At 33.6% G+C, this 21803-nt stretch overlaps 2 protein-coding genes across 5 annotated transcripts; both read right to left on the bottom strand.

Annotated features, from left to right (window-relative positions):
• Nucleotides 1-5241: 5241 nt before the first annotated feature.
• Nucleotides 5242-13164, bottom strand: LOC118055286 (uncharacterized). 4 transcript variants are annotated; one of them, XM_035067138.2, is made up of 12 exons: nt 13036-13164; nt 12818-12927; nt 12516-12572; nt 12325-12419; nt 10837-11715; nt 10653-10752; nt 10452-10580; nt 9560-10375; nt 7139-9472; nt 6988-7060; nt 5967-6118; nt 5242-5868 (listed from the first exon to the last, which is right to left on the bottom strand). In XM_035067138.2, exons 2-12 carry the CDS (start codon nt 12900-12902, stop codon nt 5537-5539), a joined length of 5052 nt encoding a protein of 1683 aa, XP_034923029.1. In that variant the 5' UTR covers nt 12903-12927; nt 13036-13164; the 3' UTR covers nt 5242-5536. The 4 variants fall into 4 exon arrangements, with proteins under 4 accessions (XP_034923029.1, XP_073268290.1, XP_034923028.1 ...); XM_073412189.1 differs by having other exon boundaries at nt 10491-10580; nt 12818-13144; XM_035067137.2 differs by having other exon boundaries at nt 12818-13143.
• A 5120-nt stretch (nt 13165-18284) lies between these two features.
• On the bottom strand, nt 18285-20804 carry LOC118055290 (large ribosomal subunit protein eL8y). Its single transcript, XM_035067142.2, has 7 exons — nt 20653-20804; nt 20472-20522; nt 20164-20365; nt 19165-19334; nt 18933-19061; nt 18752-18844; nt 18285-18664 (listed from the first exon to the last, which is right to left on the bottom strand). Exons 1-7 carry the CDS (start codon nt 20653-20655, stop codon nt 18533-18535), a joined length of 780 nt encoding a protein of 259 aa, XP_034923033.1. The 5' UTR covers nt 20656-20804; the 3' UTR covers nt 18285-18532.
• Nucleotides 20805-21803: the final 999 nt, after the last annotated feature.

Below are 21803 nucleotides of genomic sequence, written 5' to 3'. Positions count from 1 at the left end.
TTCTCCTCCCGAATATAATATTGACAACTTATTTTTTATAGTTAATTATTGCCATTTTTTATTTGTTCACTCTATTTACTATCAATGCCTTATGTTTTGAAATATTATTACATTAACCAAACTTATTGAATGCAGTCTAATTAATGACTCATGTCTTGAATCTTTCTTGATTATTTGAAAAGGCTACCATCATATGAACATTATTTTTTTATGCTGTGAAAAATTTAGGTCAGCTCGTGGCACAGCGCAAGCCACTTATTTATTGTTATCCTAAATAATATATATCCCATGTACTATCACCTATACCATTTGTGAGCTTATATATAGTTATAAATGGTATTTATAGATCAAAGAAGAATAAGAAAATATCTGAATTAAGAGAAATTATATAATATCAACAAAAATACAAAAATAAAAAAAAAAGAACCCATAAAACTAATTAAACATGGACTAGAAGAACTTAGGTTTAGTAGTAAGGCACCTTTTTTTTTTTTGTGAGAAGATTTTCTAAAAACTAGCTACCAGAGAATTTAAAAACCCAACAACAAAAGAGAGGGTATTCTAAAAACAAACAACAATCCGAAAACTAGTAGAAAAAGAGTTTAAAAAACCAACAAGGTAAAAAGAGAGAGATTGTTCCAGAACTAGAAAAAAGATATAGAGTTTAAAAACTAATAGACAATATAAATGGAAAAATTTCAAACACTAATTCATAATGAATATTAGAGAGAACACATCTTTTATACATTTTTACTATTTTCATCAACTTTGGGGAGCTTAGAATTTAAAACATGATGATGCTCAAGATTTTGGACATCTAGATTTTATTAGGCTTGATATTCATGTTGGTGAAATATAACTAGAAAAACTTGGAATCTGTGTGACTTTCAAGTAAGAAAGAGTATTACTTTAAAGTGATTGTTGTCTTTACTATCAATATAGTTTTCTATTATGTTAATGGAAAAAAAAAAAACTTCTAGGATATAATAAAGCCACTAAAAGTTCAATGCATAGAAAACCAATAACTTCTTCAATAACTTCATAAAAGGATATTTTCATAGAGAATGGAAGAAAAAAAAATCTTTTAAATGGACTCAAACACAAAAAGAATTATTCTTAATTTTCACCTTTTATCCTCACTTTTAAAATAACTAGAGGTATAATATAAAGCATAAATTAATTTTCATATTTATTTAAACAATAATCATGTCTATCCATTTAATATACATATCTCTCTAACTTAACCTTTCATATGAAATATGTTTTTAAGAATTAATAATTATGACTTCATTTGACTTTTTTTACTTTCTTGTATTGTAATCTACAGTCAACACTTACGACCAACAAATAACTATTTGATAACTATTTAATTTTATCATCCATTGTTGTGAATGTCTCAATAATTCAATCTTTTTGAAGGGGTGGGAAATAATATTGGTGTCTTTAGAGTCCTATATACATTAAGCTCAAACATCAGAAATTAATGGCGCTAGAGAGTTCACCACTTTGATATGTAAGTCAATATTTGGTATACTTTATAGGTAAAATACGTGTATAATATTTAGAGAGAGAGACAGAGAGCCATAAATATATAGTGAAAGCTCTCTTGATATGTGTTAATATAATTGTAGTTAGAGTTGTATTTAATTAAAGGAAGAGCCCCTTTGATGATGTCTTAAAAAATCCAAGTAACTTAGAAGCAAAGCTTATATGTTTGATAATCAGTTAATTTCTTGATTTTAGCAATTTGATTTATTCTTTCTAGTCAAGGTGGGTGGTGTTTGGTACCTGGTAAACCAAGATGGTTGGAGGCTAGTACCTGCAAAAGATCCTTTTTGGTAGATTTCGGGACTCTCAGATGCTTAAGTAAGAATTGTTTTTAGAGAAAAGACAATCATATTTTAAATAGAAATGCTTTAAAAATATGTATGCAGTAGAGAATAGAAATTGTGAACCTGAAGCTTGAAAGATTCATAGTATATCTATAGCCCATAAATCTTGTCTTTTTATGGGGAGGAGTGACTAAAGTGTAATTTTTTCCTGATAGTTTTAATGATGAAAAATATCCCTGACGTATGTATTAATGAAATAAAAGTATGGTAGGACATTGGAAAATTCTATACATTATCTCTTACATAACATTAATGTTGATGAAAATATGATAGGTTCTTAAATGACTTTTATACACTATTTCTTACTCGACATTAATGTTGATGAAAATATGATAGGCCTTTAAAGGACTTTTATACATCTAAGGGTGTAGGGAGAATAATATCCAAAATGTAGTTGAGCCCATGAGTCTAGGCTCTTCCCCTAGGTTGAGCTCATAAGGGTTAGGCCTTCCCCTAAGTTGAGCCCATGACATTGGGTTCTTCCTTAAGGCTGAGCCCATTGCAGCTGAGCCCAGGCATGTTGCATGAGACTAAGGATTTTTAGGCCCTTGGGGAGCTTTTCAAGCCTGTTAAATTTGAGTTTATCAGTAGCCCCCGAGTTTTTATGATATTTTATACACAAAGACTTTGTAAAAATACCTTATACAACGAGTTTATTGAATTTTTTTTTTATGAGAAGATGGGTGGAAACCCCTGGTAATATACCAGAAACCCCATGTGAAGGGGCATACATCATGGTTGAAAAAAACAATTATAATCATATAGAGGGGAACCATGAAGGAGCTCATATTGACTAATTTTTTATAATAGTGGACCATGGAGAAGGATCCATACTTAAAAAAACTTCTAAGGGGCGGAGGGGATGGACCTATGCTAACGCTTATACTTAGAAAAAATTTCAAAAGGTGGAGAAAACCCCAAAAAGGGTCAACATATACTTAAAAAATCTTTTAAGAGGCGGAGAACTCAAGGAGGGTAAGTCTTATACTTAGAAAACTTCTAAATGGTTGGGGGGAACCTATGGTGACATTTATTCTTAAAAAGATTTCTATGGAGTGGAAGGGATGGATCCATGTCTACGTTTATACTTAGAAACATTTCTAAGGGGCGGAGAGGATGGATCCATGTCGACATTCATGCTTAGAAAAAATTCTAAGAAAAAAAAAAAACCCAGAGAGGGTTAACCTATACTTAGAAAGTTTTTTAAAAGTCAGAGGTGAACCCAAGAAGGGTGAGCCTTATATTTAAAAAAATTCTAAGTGGTTGAATGGAATTTATAGCGATGCTCATACTTAGAAAACTTTCTAAGAAGTGGAGGGGAAAGACATATGGTGACATCTATACTTGAAAAATTTTCTAAGAAGCAAATGGCAAACTTATAGTGACACTCATACTTAGAAATTTTTTTAAGAGGAATCCAAAAAGAGTGGGCCTATAATTAGAAAATATTCTAAAAGGCTGAAGGGAACGAATCTTTATTAATACCCATACTTAGAAAAATTTCTAAAGGGCGGAGGGAATCAGCCCATGTCTATGCCCATATTTAGAAAATTTTGTAAGGGGCAAAGGGGGACTCAAGAAAAGTGAGCTTATAATTAGAGAATATTCTAAGAGGTTGAGGGGTACAATGCAATTTACCTTAGGTAAGGTGTACTTGGGATGATATGTCCTTCTTCTATACAATGAGTCTCTTTATCCAGACTCTAAAACCAATTAGGGTTCCTAGTGACCAAAATACTAGGTGGCGACTCCATACTTTTTTTTTTTACAAATAAGAAATAAGAATTTCTTATCTCTTTCCCCATCACCGGAGAGATCACGCTTCGGGAGGATGATCATCATGACGCAACATAAGTACGACAATATCAATTTTTATTTTAATCCCTATAATTTTATGTATTTCAAGTACTTTCCCTCGAAGATCTCAAGTGCTATATATATGTGTGTGTGTGTGTGAGAGAGAGAGAGAGAGAGAGAGAGAGAGAGAGAGATTCAATAAAGTGTTGTAACTTTACTATTTTGTACATATAATTCATCACGCTTGTTGATGAAATTTATTGGAAGGTAAATGAGATTACCATCATGATGTAAAAAAAAATTATCTCATTTCTCACATATATTATAGTTGAAAAAACTAGAGTTGTCGTGATATTTACCAAGCATTGCAAACACACTGATATCCTTTTATAAATTAGCATAACACATTGAAATGCTTGAGGATCAAGTTTATTCTTATAGAGAGAGTGAATATGAACATGATACATATACAAAAAAAAAACACTCATGATAAATATTGAGAGTAAAAGTAATAGAATAGAACCTTGATAACACATCTAAAAGGGTTTGATAATCAATAATATGGGCAAACAACCTATTAATAAGGAAGAAGACAATCATGAAATTATCAGCACATAAACATTTAGGAATATGCATAGTAAACCTATGCCCAACCTATCTTTATGAGATGCTAGTTCTTCATTCTGTAATGGTTTGTAGCCACACATTAACTAGTGAAAAAAAAATCATAAGCTTTGAATAAATCATTAGAAAACTCATAACCATTGTTACTTGAGAATGGAATTATGTGACAATCATTTTGTAAATTTAAAGAATAACATGATATTGTAATTATTTATTTATTGCAATGATCAATGAATGAAATAAAATATTTATGACTTTAAGCAAAAAGGGTAGAAAAAGAAACTCAAGCATTAGTATAAATGCATGCAAAAGGATTTGAACTTTTATCAAAACTGATTTTAACAGGAAATAATTTAGAATAAGCAAGAAATATTTTTTTCACAATTTTTTGATGAATTTCTCTCTTTCAAGCCAAGAATTTTTTTAAAAAAAAATTAAAGTTTTGGACCAAAATAAAATATCTAAAAAACTTAAGGAACTGTAATGGAAGAACTAGTAAAACAAGGGGACTAAAGCATTTTTTATCGTGTGCATTCTAGGTTGTCCACATTATCCTTTTATGCTTTACATTTTGGTCCTCTATTTTAAGTTTTGCATTTGTATAACAATTTATCATAATTTGACCATTAATTTAATTACAAAAGAGTAATTGTAAAGAAATAAAATACGATGACAAAAAGATAAAGGAGTTGAGCCAAATGAAAACCTCATAGCTGCTTGCAATGTAATTTAATTATAATTTTAATGTAATTGTAATATTATGAGCTTGTCCTCTTATTTTATTTTCTTACAACTTGTTCATTAGAGTGAAGTACAGCTAATGAAACACGATTCACAATCCCAAGGTTATTATTTTTTGAATGAAATGAAGTTGAAATTGAAAATGCATGTTCTTGGACACAAACAATAAAAGAGAGGAGGAAAAGAATAAAGAAAAGAAAGAAAAGTGGACTATTTGTCTCTGATAATTGTTTATGTTAATGGGTTTCATGCCTACAAAATATTTCATTCGAAGCCTATACTTCCTCTACCTCTGAAATATGTAACTTGTTCCTCCACCTTGAACAAGCCAAAAACAAACAAGAAAAAAATCAAAGAATCTCAACTTCTTCAGTAATCTATACAAAATCTACTGATCTACAAAAAAAAAGAAGAAAACTTTACAATAACTGCATAGCTTGTATCAGTTACTCGTCAACATGCTGTATCTCACCCATCGTAAGTTACTCGTAAGGATGTTGTATCTCACCCATCATAATGCGATTGCTAGAAACCTTGAAACCAAGGAGAGCAGGATCAATTTGCCTTCCTTTCTTCCCTTTCTTTTTCCCGCTTCGCCCACTCAGTGGACCATCAGATGATTCCAAGGCAGCCGCATTGGCGGCTTCAGCCTCAGTAAACACTGGCTTTTTTAGCACATCCATAAATGATGTCTCTGTTATACCAGCATCATTGTAAGATGAGGACCTCCTAAAACGCGCTTCTTTCTTGCCAGATGTCTGACTATCACCACCCCGGGTTGCTGCTACATTCTCTACAAGCTCACTCCTCCTTTCTGCAAGCCACCAAAGTTTTTGGATTTTTTAAATCACCACCACAATTATCCAAAACCAACAAACAAAAGACAGCACATCTGAAACAATAATGATATACCATCAGAAGTTGCAAGGCTTGCCCGATTTTTTTGCTTGATATGCGAAGCAGATGTCATGTCTGACGACACATCCTTGGAAGAATAGGCCCGTGATACCGGTGGGCGTTTATGCAAGGCACTGTCAAGCCCTCTAGTTAAAATAGAAGGCATCCTGTTCACAAGCATTTTTCATGAACATCAATATAGGTTTCAAATCAAAACAGTGCAACCCGCAACTCCTATATTTATGAAGCAAGACCTTTCCAATAGCTTGATGTCAAAAGAAACAGATTTACTAGGGAAAACCCACTAACGCTGAATACAATGCAAACACGGATGTTGCTAATAGTCAAGTCATGCATACAACAGTTGACCACAAAGCTCATATGCACAATCTCAAAATTGTGAAATTCAAAACAGATTTAATGTCATTGTTGCCACAAATAAGCACAGAAAATGTGAGTTTGACTGCACCCCTGGAGATGTTAAAAGTTTACTTTATCATAATAGAAGAAAGAAATTAAGCAAGTATTTTGGGGTGGAAAAAATATCCGCACCAACTCACGCTCTACTGTGAAGCAACTTGAAAAGAAAAGGGGTGGTGGGAATGCAAAATATACCCTATGATTTGGCCCATTTGCAGTACAGTGAAGGTTTCAAAATTTGAAACTTCAATGATTTGTGGTTTCCTCTGTTTGCTTTTACCTTTTTCCTGCCCATTAAGTTTCTAGAAATAAGTCCATGATACAGCAGCTACTACGACACAAGATGACATGACATCATGTTAATGTACATGCACTAGGAGACCTATAAAATACAAGGCAGCTAAGGTGCGAGTGTTCTCCCACATACTTGCATCTTGTTTTAAGCTTTTTAATGAAGAGAAATCATTAGAGCACCTAACCTATCAAAGAGTAACCATGCATGTGCTCTGAAACCAAATTTTGTAAAATGCGATATTCAGATGAAGATTAACATCATGATTAAGGAGACCATGATGACTTCATTAAAAACAATCCGACAACAAAGGAGAGTCATTACCTGTCAATAGAGACCTCTTCACCAGTCAATTTATCTAATCCCATCTCATACCCGTGTAGGCCTCCATTACCACCTGCAGAATTTCACAAGCCTCTAATATCCATCTAAGCATAAGCATGATATCTGAAAAGATGTATGTCAGAGAAAATACCAGCACTGCTCAGGGAACTATGCCTGCTACTCTGCCTGCTACTGGCATTAGCAAAATCCATAGCAGTTTCAGCTTGTTCAACAAAGCTCTCTTCAATGTGCGAAACAGACCTGGCCATGGCACTCATGCCTTTGGACCCATATCTGATATCCAATTCTGCCACTTCTTTATCCATGGCAGATTTATCAACAAACATGTTATCCGCATGATTAGTATGAGAAGTATCTACTATGCCTGAAAAGAATGCTGGTTCTTCAGTTAGTGCTCCAGATTTTGACCTTAGGGACAATCTTTCACCATTTCCTTGATGGTGTAATTGACCACTCAAGGACATAGCATGGTTATCCTGCAGCAGAGAATTTGATTTCGAATTTTGAGGCTTTTCAATAAATGAGTCACTCATGGTGGCTTCTTGATCTGGAATATCATTTAAAGAGAATGACTCAGTGATTGGCCAATAGGATTCCTGAGATTTAGAAGAAGATATAAGGTGCCGATAATCATCTTCCGATGACCGAATAGACTGAAGACCCATATTTTGTTGAAGATTCATTAAAACTTGCTTTGAGCTCTCCTCATCTCCGCGAGCTGAGGTCCAAAAACTAGAGTTTCCAGCAACTTCTGAAACATTCCTTTTTCTTTCAGCTTCAAGATGCAATTGTTGCATCCCTCCTTCAACCCAACTATTCTCTTGCTGCCCTTGTTTTCCAGGGAGGTGGCTCTCTGTCATTTCAGCGCGAGAACCATAAATATCACCAAAAACTTGTCGATGACGAGAAGAGACATTGGACGAGAAGGAACCCAGTTGATCAGTAGAATGCATATATAGAGGCTCTGCTGAATCTGGACCTTGGGAATGACCATTTAAATTATCCATCCTCATCCCAGGAGTGACAGCAGGCAGAGAAGTTGGATGGTCAAATGCCATAGAGCTAGGCTCATAAAACCCACCCTGATGTGGCTCCTGTAAAGCATGATTCCATTTGTTATGGCTTAAATGTTCATCATGTGAGGAAACCCTCTGCTGTTGCAGGTAAAAATCTGAAGCGCTAAATTCAGTAGACTTAGACTGGTGATGACCAGTAGTATTTCTGAAGGTCTGACCAGCTTCATCGATGGACCATGGCCAACCAACTTGGCTTTCACCATCGATTCCTAACTGCTGCCTTGCCGAAGATAACTCTTGCGCCTGCATCTGTTCTTGCTGAAGATGGAACTGCAGGTCTGAAGGGAGTATATTACCATGCTTCACCTGTGATAAGAGGTCCAAGATATCAGTCTGGGGTTCTTGAAGATTATTCTGGCCAATCTTAGCTCGAATTATCTGCTCCAGTGTTAGATCGAGGTGCCTTGGATTATGTGAATTCTGCTGCAGTTCGGCCGCCAGTCGTGTCCTAAATTGAATCTGCTCAAGCAAGTTTTCTCTCAATGGATCTCCCTTTCCCTGCCCATATCCAAGATCAGGCATCTGATGCTGCAGCAACTGTTCCAGAACCTGCTGCTGCTGCAGTTTCATTTGGTACTGACGAAGCTGTTGTTGCTGTTGGTGCAGTAAATGATGCTGTTGCTGAAGCTCAAACTGTCGCTGCTGTTGTTGAAGCTCCACCTGTCGCCGCTGTTGAAGCTCCAGCTGCCGACGCTGTTGAAGCTCCAGCTGCCGATGCTGTTGAAGCTCCAGCTGCCGACGCTGTTGAAGCTCCAGCTGCTGTTGATGTTGAAGCTCCAGCTGCTGCTGACGTTGAAATTGCAGTTCAATAAGAATAGAAGGGATTTGCTCAAAACCCATTTCCATAGTATTTGAGAAGGGATGAGATAAATGATTCTGTTGTTGACTTTCTTTTTGCATCTTCTGCAACATGAGATGCTGCTGATCAAAATCATTGAACTCTGGCTGCCTGTGAAATAAGTGTCGAGCATCTGCGGAACTTAGATCAATGTGGGGATTAGTGAGTAGCTTTTTCCTATAATCTTCAGGCCATGTCTCTGCATAATGGGATTGATCAAATACTGCATCAAAGGACCTGTGACTGGCAAGGGCAGCATCATGCTCTGTATAAGAGTCCATAGCATGAACCTGCGCTGGAAATTCATCACCCATTCCAGAAGCCATGTTGGTTGATTGAGCACGCCTAAGATTAGAGTTGCTACTGAGCTCGGACATTGACAAGCCAAACGGATGAACTATTTCATCCTGATGAGTATGCATGCCAGCTTCTGAAAATTCATTTAAGATGGCAGGGTTGGTAGAAGGATTAGGAACAAATCGCTGAACGTCTGCAACATCTCTCATCAAAGGGTTGCCACTACTTCCAGGCCTTCCAGGAAAGACAATTTCTGCATCCAACAAAGATCAGAGCAACTAAATGAGCCCAATGAACAGATACAGTGACATGAACAGCAGAATCATTCTAAGCAACTTACCTTCATCCGGAGTAACAACATTTTGAAATCTTTGATCATCAGAATACTCCAACCCACTGAGAAAACCATGATCAGGAACCCTTGACTGACCACTAGCACTAAAGATGGCCTCAAATCCAGATGAAACCCGCTGCTGGTCTTCCCTGACAGCAGAAACCTTATATTCAAGAGAAGCAGAAGTCGCTGTGCTCCCTTCCAAACTTTCTCCAACATCATCAGATAGTTGTACCTTAGCAGACGGACTAGTACTTGAAGCACACCCGGGTTTAAGTTTTAGGTGAGGCATAATATCACCAAGTTCATGGAAGGGTGATCCATCGGGAGCATCTGACAAACGAACTGGTAGGTCAGTTCCAAAATATCCTTGCTCAAGCCATGCAATAATATCAATACCAAGGTACGGTCCCTGAATTACCCCTTGAGGATCAAGATAGCACAATGATAGTTCCTCAGGCATGATAGTACCCGTGAATTGATGCCCATCATTATTTATATTAAACGAAAATTGATGGCTTCTTGAATTTTGCTGTGCAGAAGAAAAATCAAATAGTGAACTTGAATCATCAGGGAGCTGGCTACCAATTTCAAAAGAAGTGGCTGACTCAATATCCTCCAACTTAAGGTTATTCTGAAAAGCCACATCTGCCACTGGCTGCCTTTCAAAAGCTTTTAAATCCACAACGTTGTCAATCAGGCCACTCTCCCCAACACTGCTGGATTCGTCTCTCTTGAAAACTGCAGGCACAAAGCCATCAATCAACGCTCTGCCACTTGTTGTCACACACTTCTGTTTATCATCTTTGTGCATATCCTTTTCTGAAATACATAACAGAAGGAATAGTTTTAACACTGAAATAAAAGAAGTCAAAAAATTGACATTAGAATTACTTACCCTCAGCCATTGATGCATTGAACATCTCAGCGCCCATACCTTGACCGGAAGCATTGCCAGTAATTTTTCCAAAAGAGTCTGCAATTTCTTCAGTCTTAACAGAGAAACTCACATTCTCCTCACCAATGCCTGAATAAAAAAGTGTTAGAGAGAATAGATGGTGAGATTGCAAAAGTCAACTGAAGATGTGACACTGATCACCTGCAGTGTTATTATTTGATGACTCGTTCTTTTCTCTAAATGAGTTGTTCAATCCTCCACTGCTTGTAATTTTTCCCAGCCATATATCTCCAAGGACAGCCTGCAAGAATCATATTATCCAATTTAAAGCATTGACAGTAACTATAAGACATACCTTTAACATGACATTATGTAAATTGTATACCTCTTGCTCTGCATCAGGTGCAACAAAAGCCAATGGCTTGATAGCAATTTCCTGTGTTAGTGGAGACACAAGCTCCATCCCATCTGGTATGGTATCAAAACTTGGAAGAGTCTTGTGCTTACGGTAAATGTCAAGAAGTTTTCCCCTCGGATAGCAGAATGCATGATTCTTATCCACGGGAATGGACCCGATGGAAGCAGTAAGATGCCTGCCAATTTGTAAGTTCCCACTATTGTTGGACCTTCCTCTTCCGGCAGCAAACGGCACATTTGGGCTCTCCACACGTCCTCTTTCTGACCCAAATCCAGGTGCACTCCTGTAAGCAGCAGGTCCACCAGAATGAACTTCCATACGATGGCGAGGCCTCCACTTATCACGAGAATCATTTTCACGCTCAGAAGATGGCCTCCACTTATCACGAGAATCGTTCTCACGCTCGGAAGTTGGGCGGCTAGCAGTGCCAAAATTTTGTTTGTCGCTGTGAGCCTCATCCTTCTCAACATCTGCCCTCTTATCATTTCGAGAATCCTTCTCTTTCTCTTCAGGACCCCACCTAGATGACCACTTGCTGTCTCTTCGGGATTCATGAGCAGAATTGCGGTTGTTGCCGTCATGCCAACGATCTGAAGAAGGCAAAGTTCTAGTCTCAGATATATCTCTAGCTGAAACAGAATCAGCACGATGGTCTTCTTTTCTGCGATCTTTTCTACCAAGCAAACCTGTATCCCTCTCCTCCTCACGCCAACGGCGGCTGCTTTCAACATCAGGAGCAATCCTCCTCCGATCTTTCTTGTCTTGGGATCCATCTAAACGCCAATTGTCTTTCAAATTGCTATCACTGGAGTTTCCATGGGACAAAGAATTTGAAGCACGTGTTTCCTGTTATTTTCAGGCATAAGGGTTAATTGGAAATACCCACACAAAAAAAAAAATTGAAAAATGAAAAAAGGACAAATTTAGTCGTAATAAAACCTCAGGTAAAATATAAGTTCACCCTGTGACAAAACTAAGTGAAAGGGTGCTATCATGATAATAACAAGACTGCATTCTTGCGGACAGAAGAGAAAAAGAGGACTTTCCCCTATAAAGAGGTCAAGATGCTACAGTTAAATCTCCTTAGGTTTGATAATTGCAGAGCAGAGTTGGACCCAAAATTAAAAATATTTCAACACCTTCCTAGGTATAATTTCTGGTTAAAAACAATTAGTTATAAAATCCAATAAATTGCATCTCTAAATCCTGCCAACAACTATCCTAGTTTATAATTTCTCAAGGGCCCTGACTAAGCTAAATGATTATAGACACCAGAACATACAACAGCACCAAATGACATAAATTATCAAGAATTAACAAAACAAATATATCCAAATAAACATGTATTATTATATATCAGTGCATTAAAAAAAAAAGTATGTCATCCTCATATAGATAACTAAAAACCAACTAGTCAATAAGCACGTCCAACTTTAGACAAGTGAAATCCCATACCCCTGATGCCCCAGTAGTTGATGACTTAGCATCCACCGGTTTAGCATAAAGCCATTGTGGAGAAAGAGGTATAGTGTTGTCTGCAGTCACTTGATCTGTAAAGCAAGAACAGTCAATCAATATATATATGAATTACAATCAAAAGACAATAAAATCAAGGTGGAAACCGCAAATAAGCATTCCTCTGATACCTTTTGAGTCATCAGGCAAACTCAACAGAGACTTGTCCTCACCAATTCCTCCACGATCTACCATTTCCAATAACAAAACAATTCATAAGTATTATTAAGTTGAGTAATCTATCACCGTTCGGCATGAAAAAAATATACAGAAATTAACATCAAAGGAAGTCATGCAAGTTGCATTCAATTGCAAAAATATAAAAAATGGTCAAAACCTTAAAGTTGAAGCCCAAATGGAAATAGACATAGCAATAAAAAGTAAGAAGAGATCGATTGGGAAAAAACAATGAATGGAAAATCGAGATTAGAACCTTTGAAGGAGGAGAGGCGTTCATCGGTTGACTTGCAAGAGAGGAGGAGGAGATCGTCAGGGAGATTCGGCTTTCCGTCAGTCATCGTCGTTATCTAAAACCAAAAAGAACTTGCACAAATTCGGTACGCACAGAGATTATCAATACAAGGAGAGAGATGAATAAAGCAGATTGCAATTGGAAGAGTAGAGATTTACACGGAGAGAGAAGGAAATTACTAGGGTTTGGGAATTCGCAGAGAGAGGAAGTAACGGGTAAGGGTTTGTGTGTTCAGTGTGTATTCGATCGAAGAAACAACCATATAGTCGAGTGGCTGCGTGTTTAATTAATTTTATTGTTTTTCTTTTTTATATTTCTTTTTTTTAAATTACTCCTTGCCTTTCCTTCTTTCTTTCTTTTTTTTTTTTTTTTTTTTAATGCAAATGACTTATCTATCTTATCTTTAAGTTTGCCTGGTTTCAAATGCTACTAATTTATTATTACGTGTTTCGCCGGGGGTAGAATTTTTTTAAAATATTAAAAAATATGAAGACTACAAAGTTTTTCTAATAATATTAATAAATTTGACTACACGAGTAAATTTTAAAATATCTAGAATCAGTTTTTACTTGATTTGAATTTTTAATTAAATCATAATAAAATTAACTTGATTTAAATAGATTGATTTTATAGTTTTAAATAAAATCTTATTAGGTAATAAAAACATGATTTAATTTTTAAAATAACTTTAACATAACAATTTAAAAAATATATATTAAAACAATGACAGATTGAATCAATTCTAGTCTTCTACGACCCGGACTATAGATTTTATTTGGTTTAATAAATTTTTTTATTTAATTATATAATAAAAATAAATGTTTATAAAATTGAGTATTAATCTAAAAATAAATATTTATTTGAAATGATAATAATTCTATAGAAAGCATATAAAAATAAATCATGCAATCTATTTCCTAACCAATTTGAAGGATGGAATAAAAAAAATAAAAAAACTAAAAAAGCATATTCGATCGGTGGGTAAACTCGTCAAACATATGAATTAGATAACTCGGGCTAGCACACCAAACCAGGGAACTGAGTTATAAACTCCATTGGGATTATAATTTTTTTTTTAATTATGTTTTATTTAACTATATAATAACAAAAATAGACAATCACAAAATCAAATACTAACCCAATGTCAAGATCTTTTTTTTTAAATCGCAATAACCTTAAAGAAGTGAAACGAAACCAGTTGTCAGACTAGATTCTCAATTAATTCAATTTCTAATGATAAAATTGAAAAAAATAATAATTAAAAAAAATGTTAAACTTGCCAAACTCATGAATTAGGTCAACCAGCCAAACATGTGAACAGATCCATTGACTTTATAAAGTTTAATAACATAATTTTTTAAAAAAAAATTATTTTTTTAACTATAAGAGAAAAAATAGATGATAAGAAAAAAAAATCAAGTTTAATTAAAAAAAAATAACTCACTAAACTTGCAAACTAAAGCTACCTAAGTTACCCTAGCAAACTTGCAAATTACATTGGCCCTTGTAAAAAAAGAAAATAAAAAGAAATAAATAGAAAGTTAAATTGTCAATCTGTCTAATATTAAAAAGATAAAAATCAACAAAAAAACAATGAATAAAAAATCATATAAAAAAATATTATAATCCATAATGCAATGGGTGTTAATGAATAATAATTTCCTTGAATCCTTTATTTTTCATTACTTTATAAAATTTAATATTATGAATTTTCTCTAAAAATATTTTAAAAAATACATGAGAAAACAATTTATTATAAAAATTCAAGTTCAATTAAAAAAAATAAACATCTCACAAAATCCATAAACTGGGACAACCTAAGTTACCTGGCAAACTCGCAAACTAATCCTATAAAAAGACAAAATAAAAGGAAATAAAATATAAAGTTAAATTCTCAACCACTCCAATATTAAAAAAATAAAATCAACAAAAACAAATTAAAAAAAATCAATAAAAATAAGCCAAACAAATTTTGGAAGCTTTTGTGTGTGTGTAAAAGTTATTTTTTCAAAAATATTTCACATTAAAAATATATTAAAATAATATATTTTTAGTATTTTTAGTTATTTATTTATTGACAACAATACATAAAAACTATATAAAAAACACTCAAAACTCATTAATTTAATATTTTTCATACAAAAAATAATAATAAAAAAAAATTAAATTGCATCACCATTCAGAACCTTAATGTTGACTCAAATTAAAGAGAATGAAACCGGTATATCATAGATTAACAAAACATTAAAAGATGGAGCTAAATCACCACAACCACAACCTACACCCACACTAACACTCACAAAATAATATTAATTAAAATAGTTTTTTTTTGTTTTTTATTGTTTAGTTTTTTTAATTTTTCAATTTCATCCTTTATTTTTTTTTAATTTTCTTTTCAATTTCATCATTTAATATCAGACTATTTTAGAAATTATACTTCATATTTTTTTTTATGTTAGGTTATATACCGATCTCATAGATTTAATTTTTTTTAAAAAATTATTTCAGCCTTCAGCATTAAATATATTAGAAGTGGCTCCATGATTTTTTTTGTTCGATTCACTTTCTGTTAATTTATCTCAATCTCATTGCCCTAGTCTCGAGTTTAACAAGTTCACTCATATAAACTCGAGTTATTTTTTTGCCTTTTATTACTGATTTTTTTATATATATATAATTTAACATTAGGTTGGTTATAAATTAAGCATAATTTTTTTTATTTTTTTCTATAGCATTATCCTAATCTTATGGATTTTTCTTTTCTCTCAATGTCAACCTCAATACTAAAAATATTGAAAATTGATCTCCATAATTTTTTTTTTCATTTGTTTGCTATGAATTTAACCCGATTTTATGACCCAGGAGACAAGTTTATCATGTTAACCAAGTTAACTAGGGTTATTTTTCCTTCACTTTTTAATTGATTTTTTTTTTAATTTTATCCTTTAACATTGGGTTTGTTGGAAATTGAGCTTCGTAATTTTTTTTATTTGTTCTCTAAGGATTAACCTTTTCTTTTATTTTTGATTTCAAACTTAAACTATGGATTTGATAGAAATGAAGCTTATTAATTCTTTTTATTTGCTTTTCATAAAATTATCATAGTCTTCTAACTTAGGTTACCGGTTTAATATAATTGACTTGAGTTATTTTTTAAGTTATTTTTTTAATTGATTTTATTTTTTAATTTCATCCTTCAACACTACGTTGGTTAGATATTAACTTTTGTGATTTTTTTTGTTTTCTATAGCATTGTCTTAATCTCATGACTTGGATTCTGGGTTTGACACCTTGACCCGAGTTAACTATGTTTATATTTTTTGGATCCTTTTTTAATTGGGTTCATATATTTTTTTTAATTTGCTTTGTATGGAGTTATCTCAATTTCCTAACTCGAGTCGTGAGTTTGAAAATTAGACTCAGATTATCGTGGTTCATTTTTTTAGTCATTTTTAATTGATTTGTTTTTTAATTTCACCATTCAGTAATGTAACCTTTTTCTAGTTTTTTTTTTTAATTCCATCCTCTAATATTAGATTATTTTAAAATTAAGCTTTATAATTTTTTTTTTTAATTTGCTATCCATGGAACTATCTAGGTCTTGTGGATACTTACTCAATATCGTTTGATTTAGACTGGGTATGGTGCAACCATATTTGGCTTGCTTGGCACAACCCTTTCCTTCCAATCGATAAATCAAGTCAAGATTTACACCAAAGTCTCAAAGCGGGTATATGAGCAGGAATTAGAATATTTTAAGAGTACTCCCTCAGGCCCAGAAATGGACACTGACCTTCTCTTAAATAAGATTGTAGTTTTTAGTGTATTTTTTTATTTAAACTTTCAACATTAGATCTATTAGAAATGAAAGTTTATAATTCTTTTATTTGAATTTTTATGAATTTATCCCATTTCATGACCCAGGTAGCGGTTCTAATAGATTAACTCGAATTAACTTGGAGTTTGTAGGTTATTTTTTTAATTAATTTTTTTAATTTTATCATTCAACATTAAAGGTGATTGAAAATTAGGTTTTGTAAGTATATATATTTTTTTATCTCTTTTTTACAAAGTTATCTCGGTTTCATGACACAAGTTGCAGGTTTGTAAGCTAACTTGAGTTTTTTTTGCCCTTTTTTAAAAAAAATTTAATATCTTGTTTTTCAATATATCTTTCAATATTGAGTTGATTAGGACAAGATCTTCATATTTTTATTTTATTTCTATAGAATTATCATAATCTTATGATCTGGATTGTAGATTTGATATATTAACCTGAATCGATATTATATGTAATTGTCTTAATTTTTTTTTAAATACTGTAATTATATTTTGAATTTAAGATTATTATTTTTATTAAAAAACATGTTAGTATTGCTTGAAATTTCTTTAAGTAAAAAAAATAAATTCGATATACAGCGCAACATGCACCAATGATATAGCAAGTTTGCTATTAAAGTTAGGATACTATCATACCCTAAGTGCTAGAAGACTGCTAGAACACATTTGATTTTATTGAACAGGAAAAAGATCCAAAAAGAAAAAAAATGGTTACTATAAAAATAAGTTTAAATTATAAAATACCCTCTTGAATTTGAGCGAAAAACAAATATCCTCTAAACTAAAAAAAAAACCCCTTCATTTTGCTCCTTGGACGATATGATTTTTTTTTTATATTAAAAAAATGTCCATTTCATTACGATTTTATTGAGAAATTAATGGAAAAGCCCTTGAAAATCCTCTCCATTCCTCTCTTTTCTCTATTAGGAAACATATTTTTAAATGTTGATAAAGAAAATGATAGGAATTGGGTGGATTTTCATATATATTTTTTTTCAATTTCCTAACAGAACCCTAGTGAAAGGGGCCGCATAAAAAAAAGTGTAAATTGAGGTATTGTTTAGTTCTGTAATTCAAGTTCGGGGGGGGGTTATTGTAAAATTAATCGAAAATTGCAAATTAAGTTTGAACAACATGAGTCTCCAAGAGAAGAATAAGAGGTGGCACCGAGCAAAGTATGGAAGACTAAACGCACACATAGCCCAATTGGAAGCTAAAGGGAAGACATGACCATCATCACCTCCCGCATTAGGATATTCATTCTTTTTCAGGGATATTGCTCTAAATCATGAAAAAGTTATAAAAGGACAAAAGGGAAAAAACAAATACTCCGAGTAAATTATTTTAATTCATTGAGCCCAAAAAGCTCATGTGAATGCGAGACTGGTGAGAGGAGAAAAATGGAGGCCAGTTTTTTTATGCTCAAAAGAAAGACACGTCATCTCACCCACCCTCTTGGCAAGGGGCAACGAGATTTCAGTCATTTCAAGCATGCAAAAATACATCTATTTTAATTGCCATTAGCACAGATAGTAATTCTCAAATTATTTGTTCTCTTTTAGCAATGCTAATACATCGAGGCTTCATATTTTTATCAACTATAGTGCCTGGAACTATTGGCATTCAAGAACTCAAGATCTCAATTGACATGCGGGAACCAACTCAAAAGGCAGCAACAGGAAACCGCAAACAGCCGCATCACTTGCGTGTTTTGCTTTAATCAAAATCTTACTCTAAACAGAAAAAAACTTTTTAAGCTGACCTCAAAAGTACATGAAAATGTACGAGAAATTGTCCACCGGTAAAATCCTCGAGAGAAATACAATAAAATGGCTCCTAGGTCATCCTCTGGGCAGCTTCTTTGGCAAGGACCTTGTCTTTGGCCTTGCTCTTGGCCTGGGATTTGGAACCCATGATTCCACCACCCCACTTCTTCCTGTACTCATCGTACTTGTCATTGAAGTTAGCCTGAAAACGCAGAAAGAAAGTAGAAAAATGAATTGCATTGTGAACATTTGCAAAATCATAATTTTAAAAATATGTAATTCCACACACCTTGATAGCCTCCAAGATTCTGCTGAACTCCAACTTGTCTTCATTCTTGACTGTGGTCAAGCACAAAACTGATGCAGTCTTCTTGTGGACAATCTATCAAAAGACTAAAAAATTCAGTCTGGAATCCACAACTCTCCTTTCACAACAAAATTTTAAACTGCAAAGGTACAGGCACACTTACTGCTCCCAATCGAGATTTTCCCTTCACAATGCAGTATGGGATTTCCATCTTCCTGCACAAAGCTGGTAGCCATACAACCAACTCAATGGGGTCCACATCATGAGCAATAACAACCAACTGGGCTTTTTTCTGCAAGAAATAGGTAAAGGGAAAATATGTTATTAAAAGAATTCCAACAGCAGAGAGGACTAGTGCGAACAACAAGCTTGTGCAGGATAAATTGATGTGCAACCTGCTCGATTAGATAGGTTACATGGTTGAGACCATATTTCACAACAATAGGCTTCTTAGCCTCAACAGATTTTCCTTCGGTCTCTGCCTGAGCCTTTCTCAAGAGGCGCTCCTTCTTTGCTGCTTTGTCTTCAGGACGGTACTTCAAAAGCATCTTGAACAAGTTTGATGCTGCGCAAGGAGTTCACAAAAGGTACAGTATTAAATATAAATATCTCAACGGGATAAAAATTTCTTGTCAAAACAAAGAAAAGAAACTAAGCCAGAAAGCTACGATATTTATCATCACACCACTTGTATGTTGGATTGTTTGTACCATGTAAGCAATCAACAAACAAGCTATGGTTCACATCTTAGTTCAGAAAAGAAGATTGAACAGAACATTAACTTTTACCATCAAGCAAATTAACAAAACAATATAGTTGCTGCATAAGAGCAAAGAAAATTAGAGACCCTAGTTCTTAAGCAATATCATGACACTTGAAATCACAAAGGACCACAGAATGACTCAAGGAAACAAAGGAACCAAAACAAATTGCACGGATAGAATAGAATCAAGTTTTTCTAGCAAACCTGCATAATCACTGCTAAGCATTCCAGTTGATTAAACTTTTCTTCACGAGTTGCGCTTCAAACATTATCATGCCAAAAAAACTATACATAAACCTATAAAGCTGACCATTATCTCAGTTTTGATGATATACAATAAATCCATAAAGCTTGAAAAAAATGACGCTATATTTTCTTTTCCTTAAACTCTTAACTAGACTTTAGGGTATACATCAAATCAAATAAATAAAGAATAACAATAACCACAATACTAATTACATGCACAAATGACAAAAATCATAATTCAGAAACCACGTCAAACATTTAACATTAACAAATTATGAATGACATTGATTAGCATAAAGACTCCTGGACTAAGCCTATGCTTCTATGCAACAAAACCAGAGCTAATTAGCACTTAACAAAAGAGGAGATACGCCAGAAACGATACCGAGATTCTTGTCAAGGGTCTTGGTGAACTGGTTCACGGTAGGTGGAACCTTCAATCTCATCTTGAGAATCCTCCTCTGCCTCTGAATCTGAACCATCTTCGGCATCTTTACGAATCGGCTCAGATCCCTCTTTGGTGGCAAAGCCCCTCCAATTCCAAACTGCTTCGGCCTCTTCTCGAACAATGGATTCGTCACCTTCTCCTAAACAAATCACCACATAAATAAACACCATTACAAAATAAGCAAAACCCAAAATGATAGAATTCGACTTGAAAGGGTAATTTGTAAGAGAGAGCTTGTTTTTTACCGGTTTCTTCTTTCCGGCAACCACCGGACCCTTTCCACCTCGCTTTGGTGCCTTTCATGTTCAAACATTAAACGAAATGTCAAAAACAAACAATAGCTATCTAAGATTTATGATATTGAATTGACTTCAGTGTTTAGAGAAAATAAGTAGATTTTGGTTGAGGGGGAGAGATCTAGCTCACCATTTTTGCGCAGTTTCAAGCTCCTTCCGGCTTCCGCTTTACTTCTGTGACGCAAGGAGCGGCAAGAGTTATAAAAAAACCCTAAAGGGTATTACAGTGCCAGGGTTTTGTGTTGGGGCAGGCTTTGCTGAAACACGGGAATTTAGGATTGTATTTGGTATTGGAGTTGTGGCTTGTGGTTTGAAAAAAATTGTTTTATAAAAAATTATTTTTTAATTGAAGGTTGATTTGAAAAAATAAATATTTTGGTTAAAATTGTGGTTAAAATTGAAGTTGAATAAAAAATAATTTAATGTATTTGGTTAAGAATGTTTTAAAAATTGAGGTTATAAAATAATTTTAAGAAATATATATTAATATTGATGGTTTTAAATTTAAATATTGTAAATTTAATTACTCCTATTACATCATAGAATAAATAATATTTTATATAAAATATTTTTTATTATTTCATTAAACTATATATAATTTCATTACGTACAAAATTTATCCAATAAGAACTACAGTTTTCATAATTTTTTGAGTGTGTAATAAAATTAGATAAAATATTATCAGATATAAAATTGATATTATAGTGCGAGTGAATTTAATTCACTCTATACTACTTTTTCGAGAAAAAATATATTGTTCACATCACAGTGCGAATGAATTTAATTCACTCTAAACTAGTTTTTTTTTTAAAAAAAATTAATAAAATTAACACACTGCAAAAAAAAAAAAAAACTCGACGAACAGTGCAAGTGAATTGCACTGTTCACCTGAACAGTGCAATTCACTTGCACTGCATTATTTTTTAATGTGAACAGTGCACCATGTACACTGTTCACGCTATTGAACAGTGCAATTAGCTGCACAGTGCATGAAAAGCATGAATTTTTTGCTTTTCATTTACTGTGTTTTTGACGCAAAATTTGCATGGGTCCCATACACAGTAAATCAAGTTTTTCGTTACCAAACGGCTGCTGACTGCGTTTTCAATAAAACACAGCCGCAACCACAGAGCTAAACGGGCTCCTAGACCGTGATGGCAATAAGGCCGTTTTGTTTGTTGGTAATTAATTTTTTTTTAAAAGTAATTTTTTAAAAAATAAATAATTTTTTTATATTTGGTAATATTATAAAAAAATACGTTATAAAATATTTTTTAGTAT

This window comes from Populus alba, chromosome 1 (assembly GCF_005239225.2).
Source record: "Populus alba chromosome 1, ASM523922v2, whole genome shotgun sequence".
NCBI lineage: Eukaryota > Viridiplantae > Streptophyta > Magnoliopsida > Malpighiales > Salicaceae > Populus > Populus alba.
This window is presented reverse-complemented; position numbering and strand designations above follow the sequence as displayed.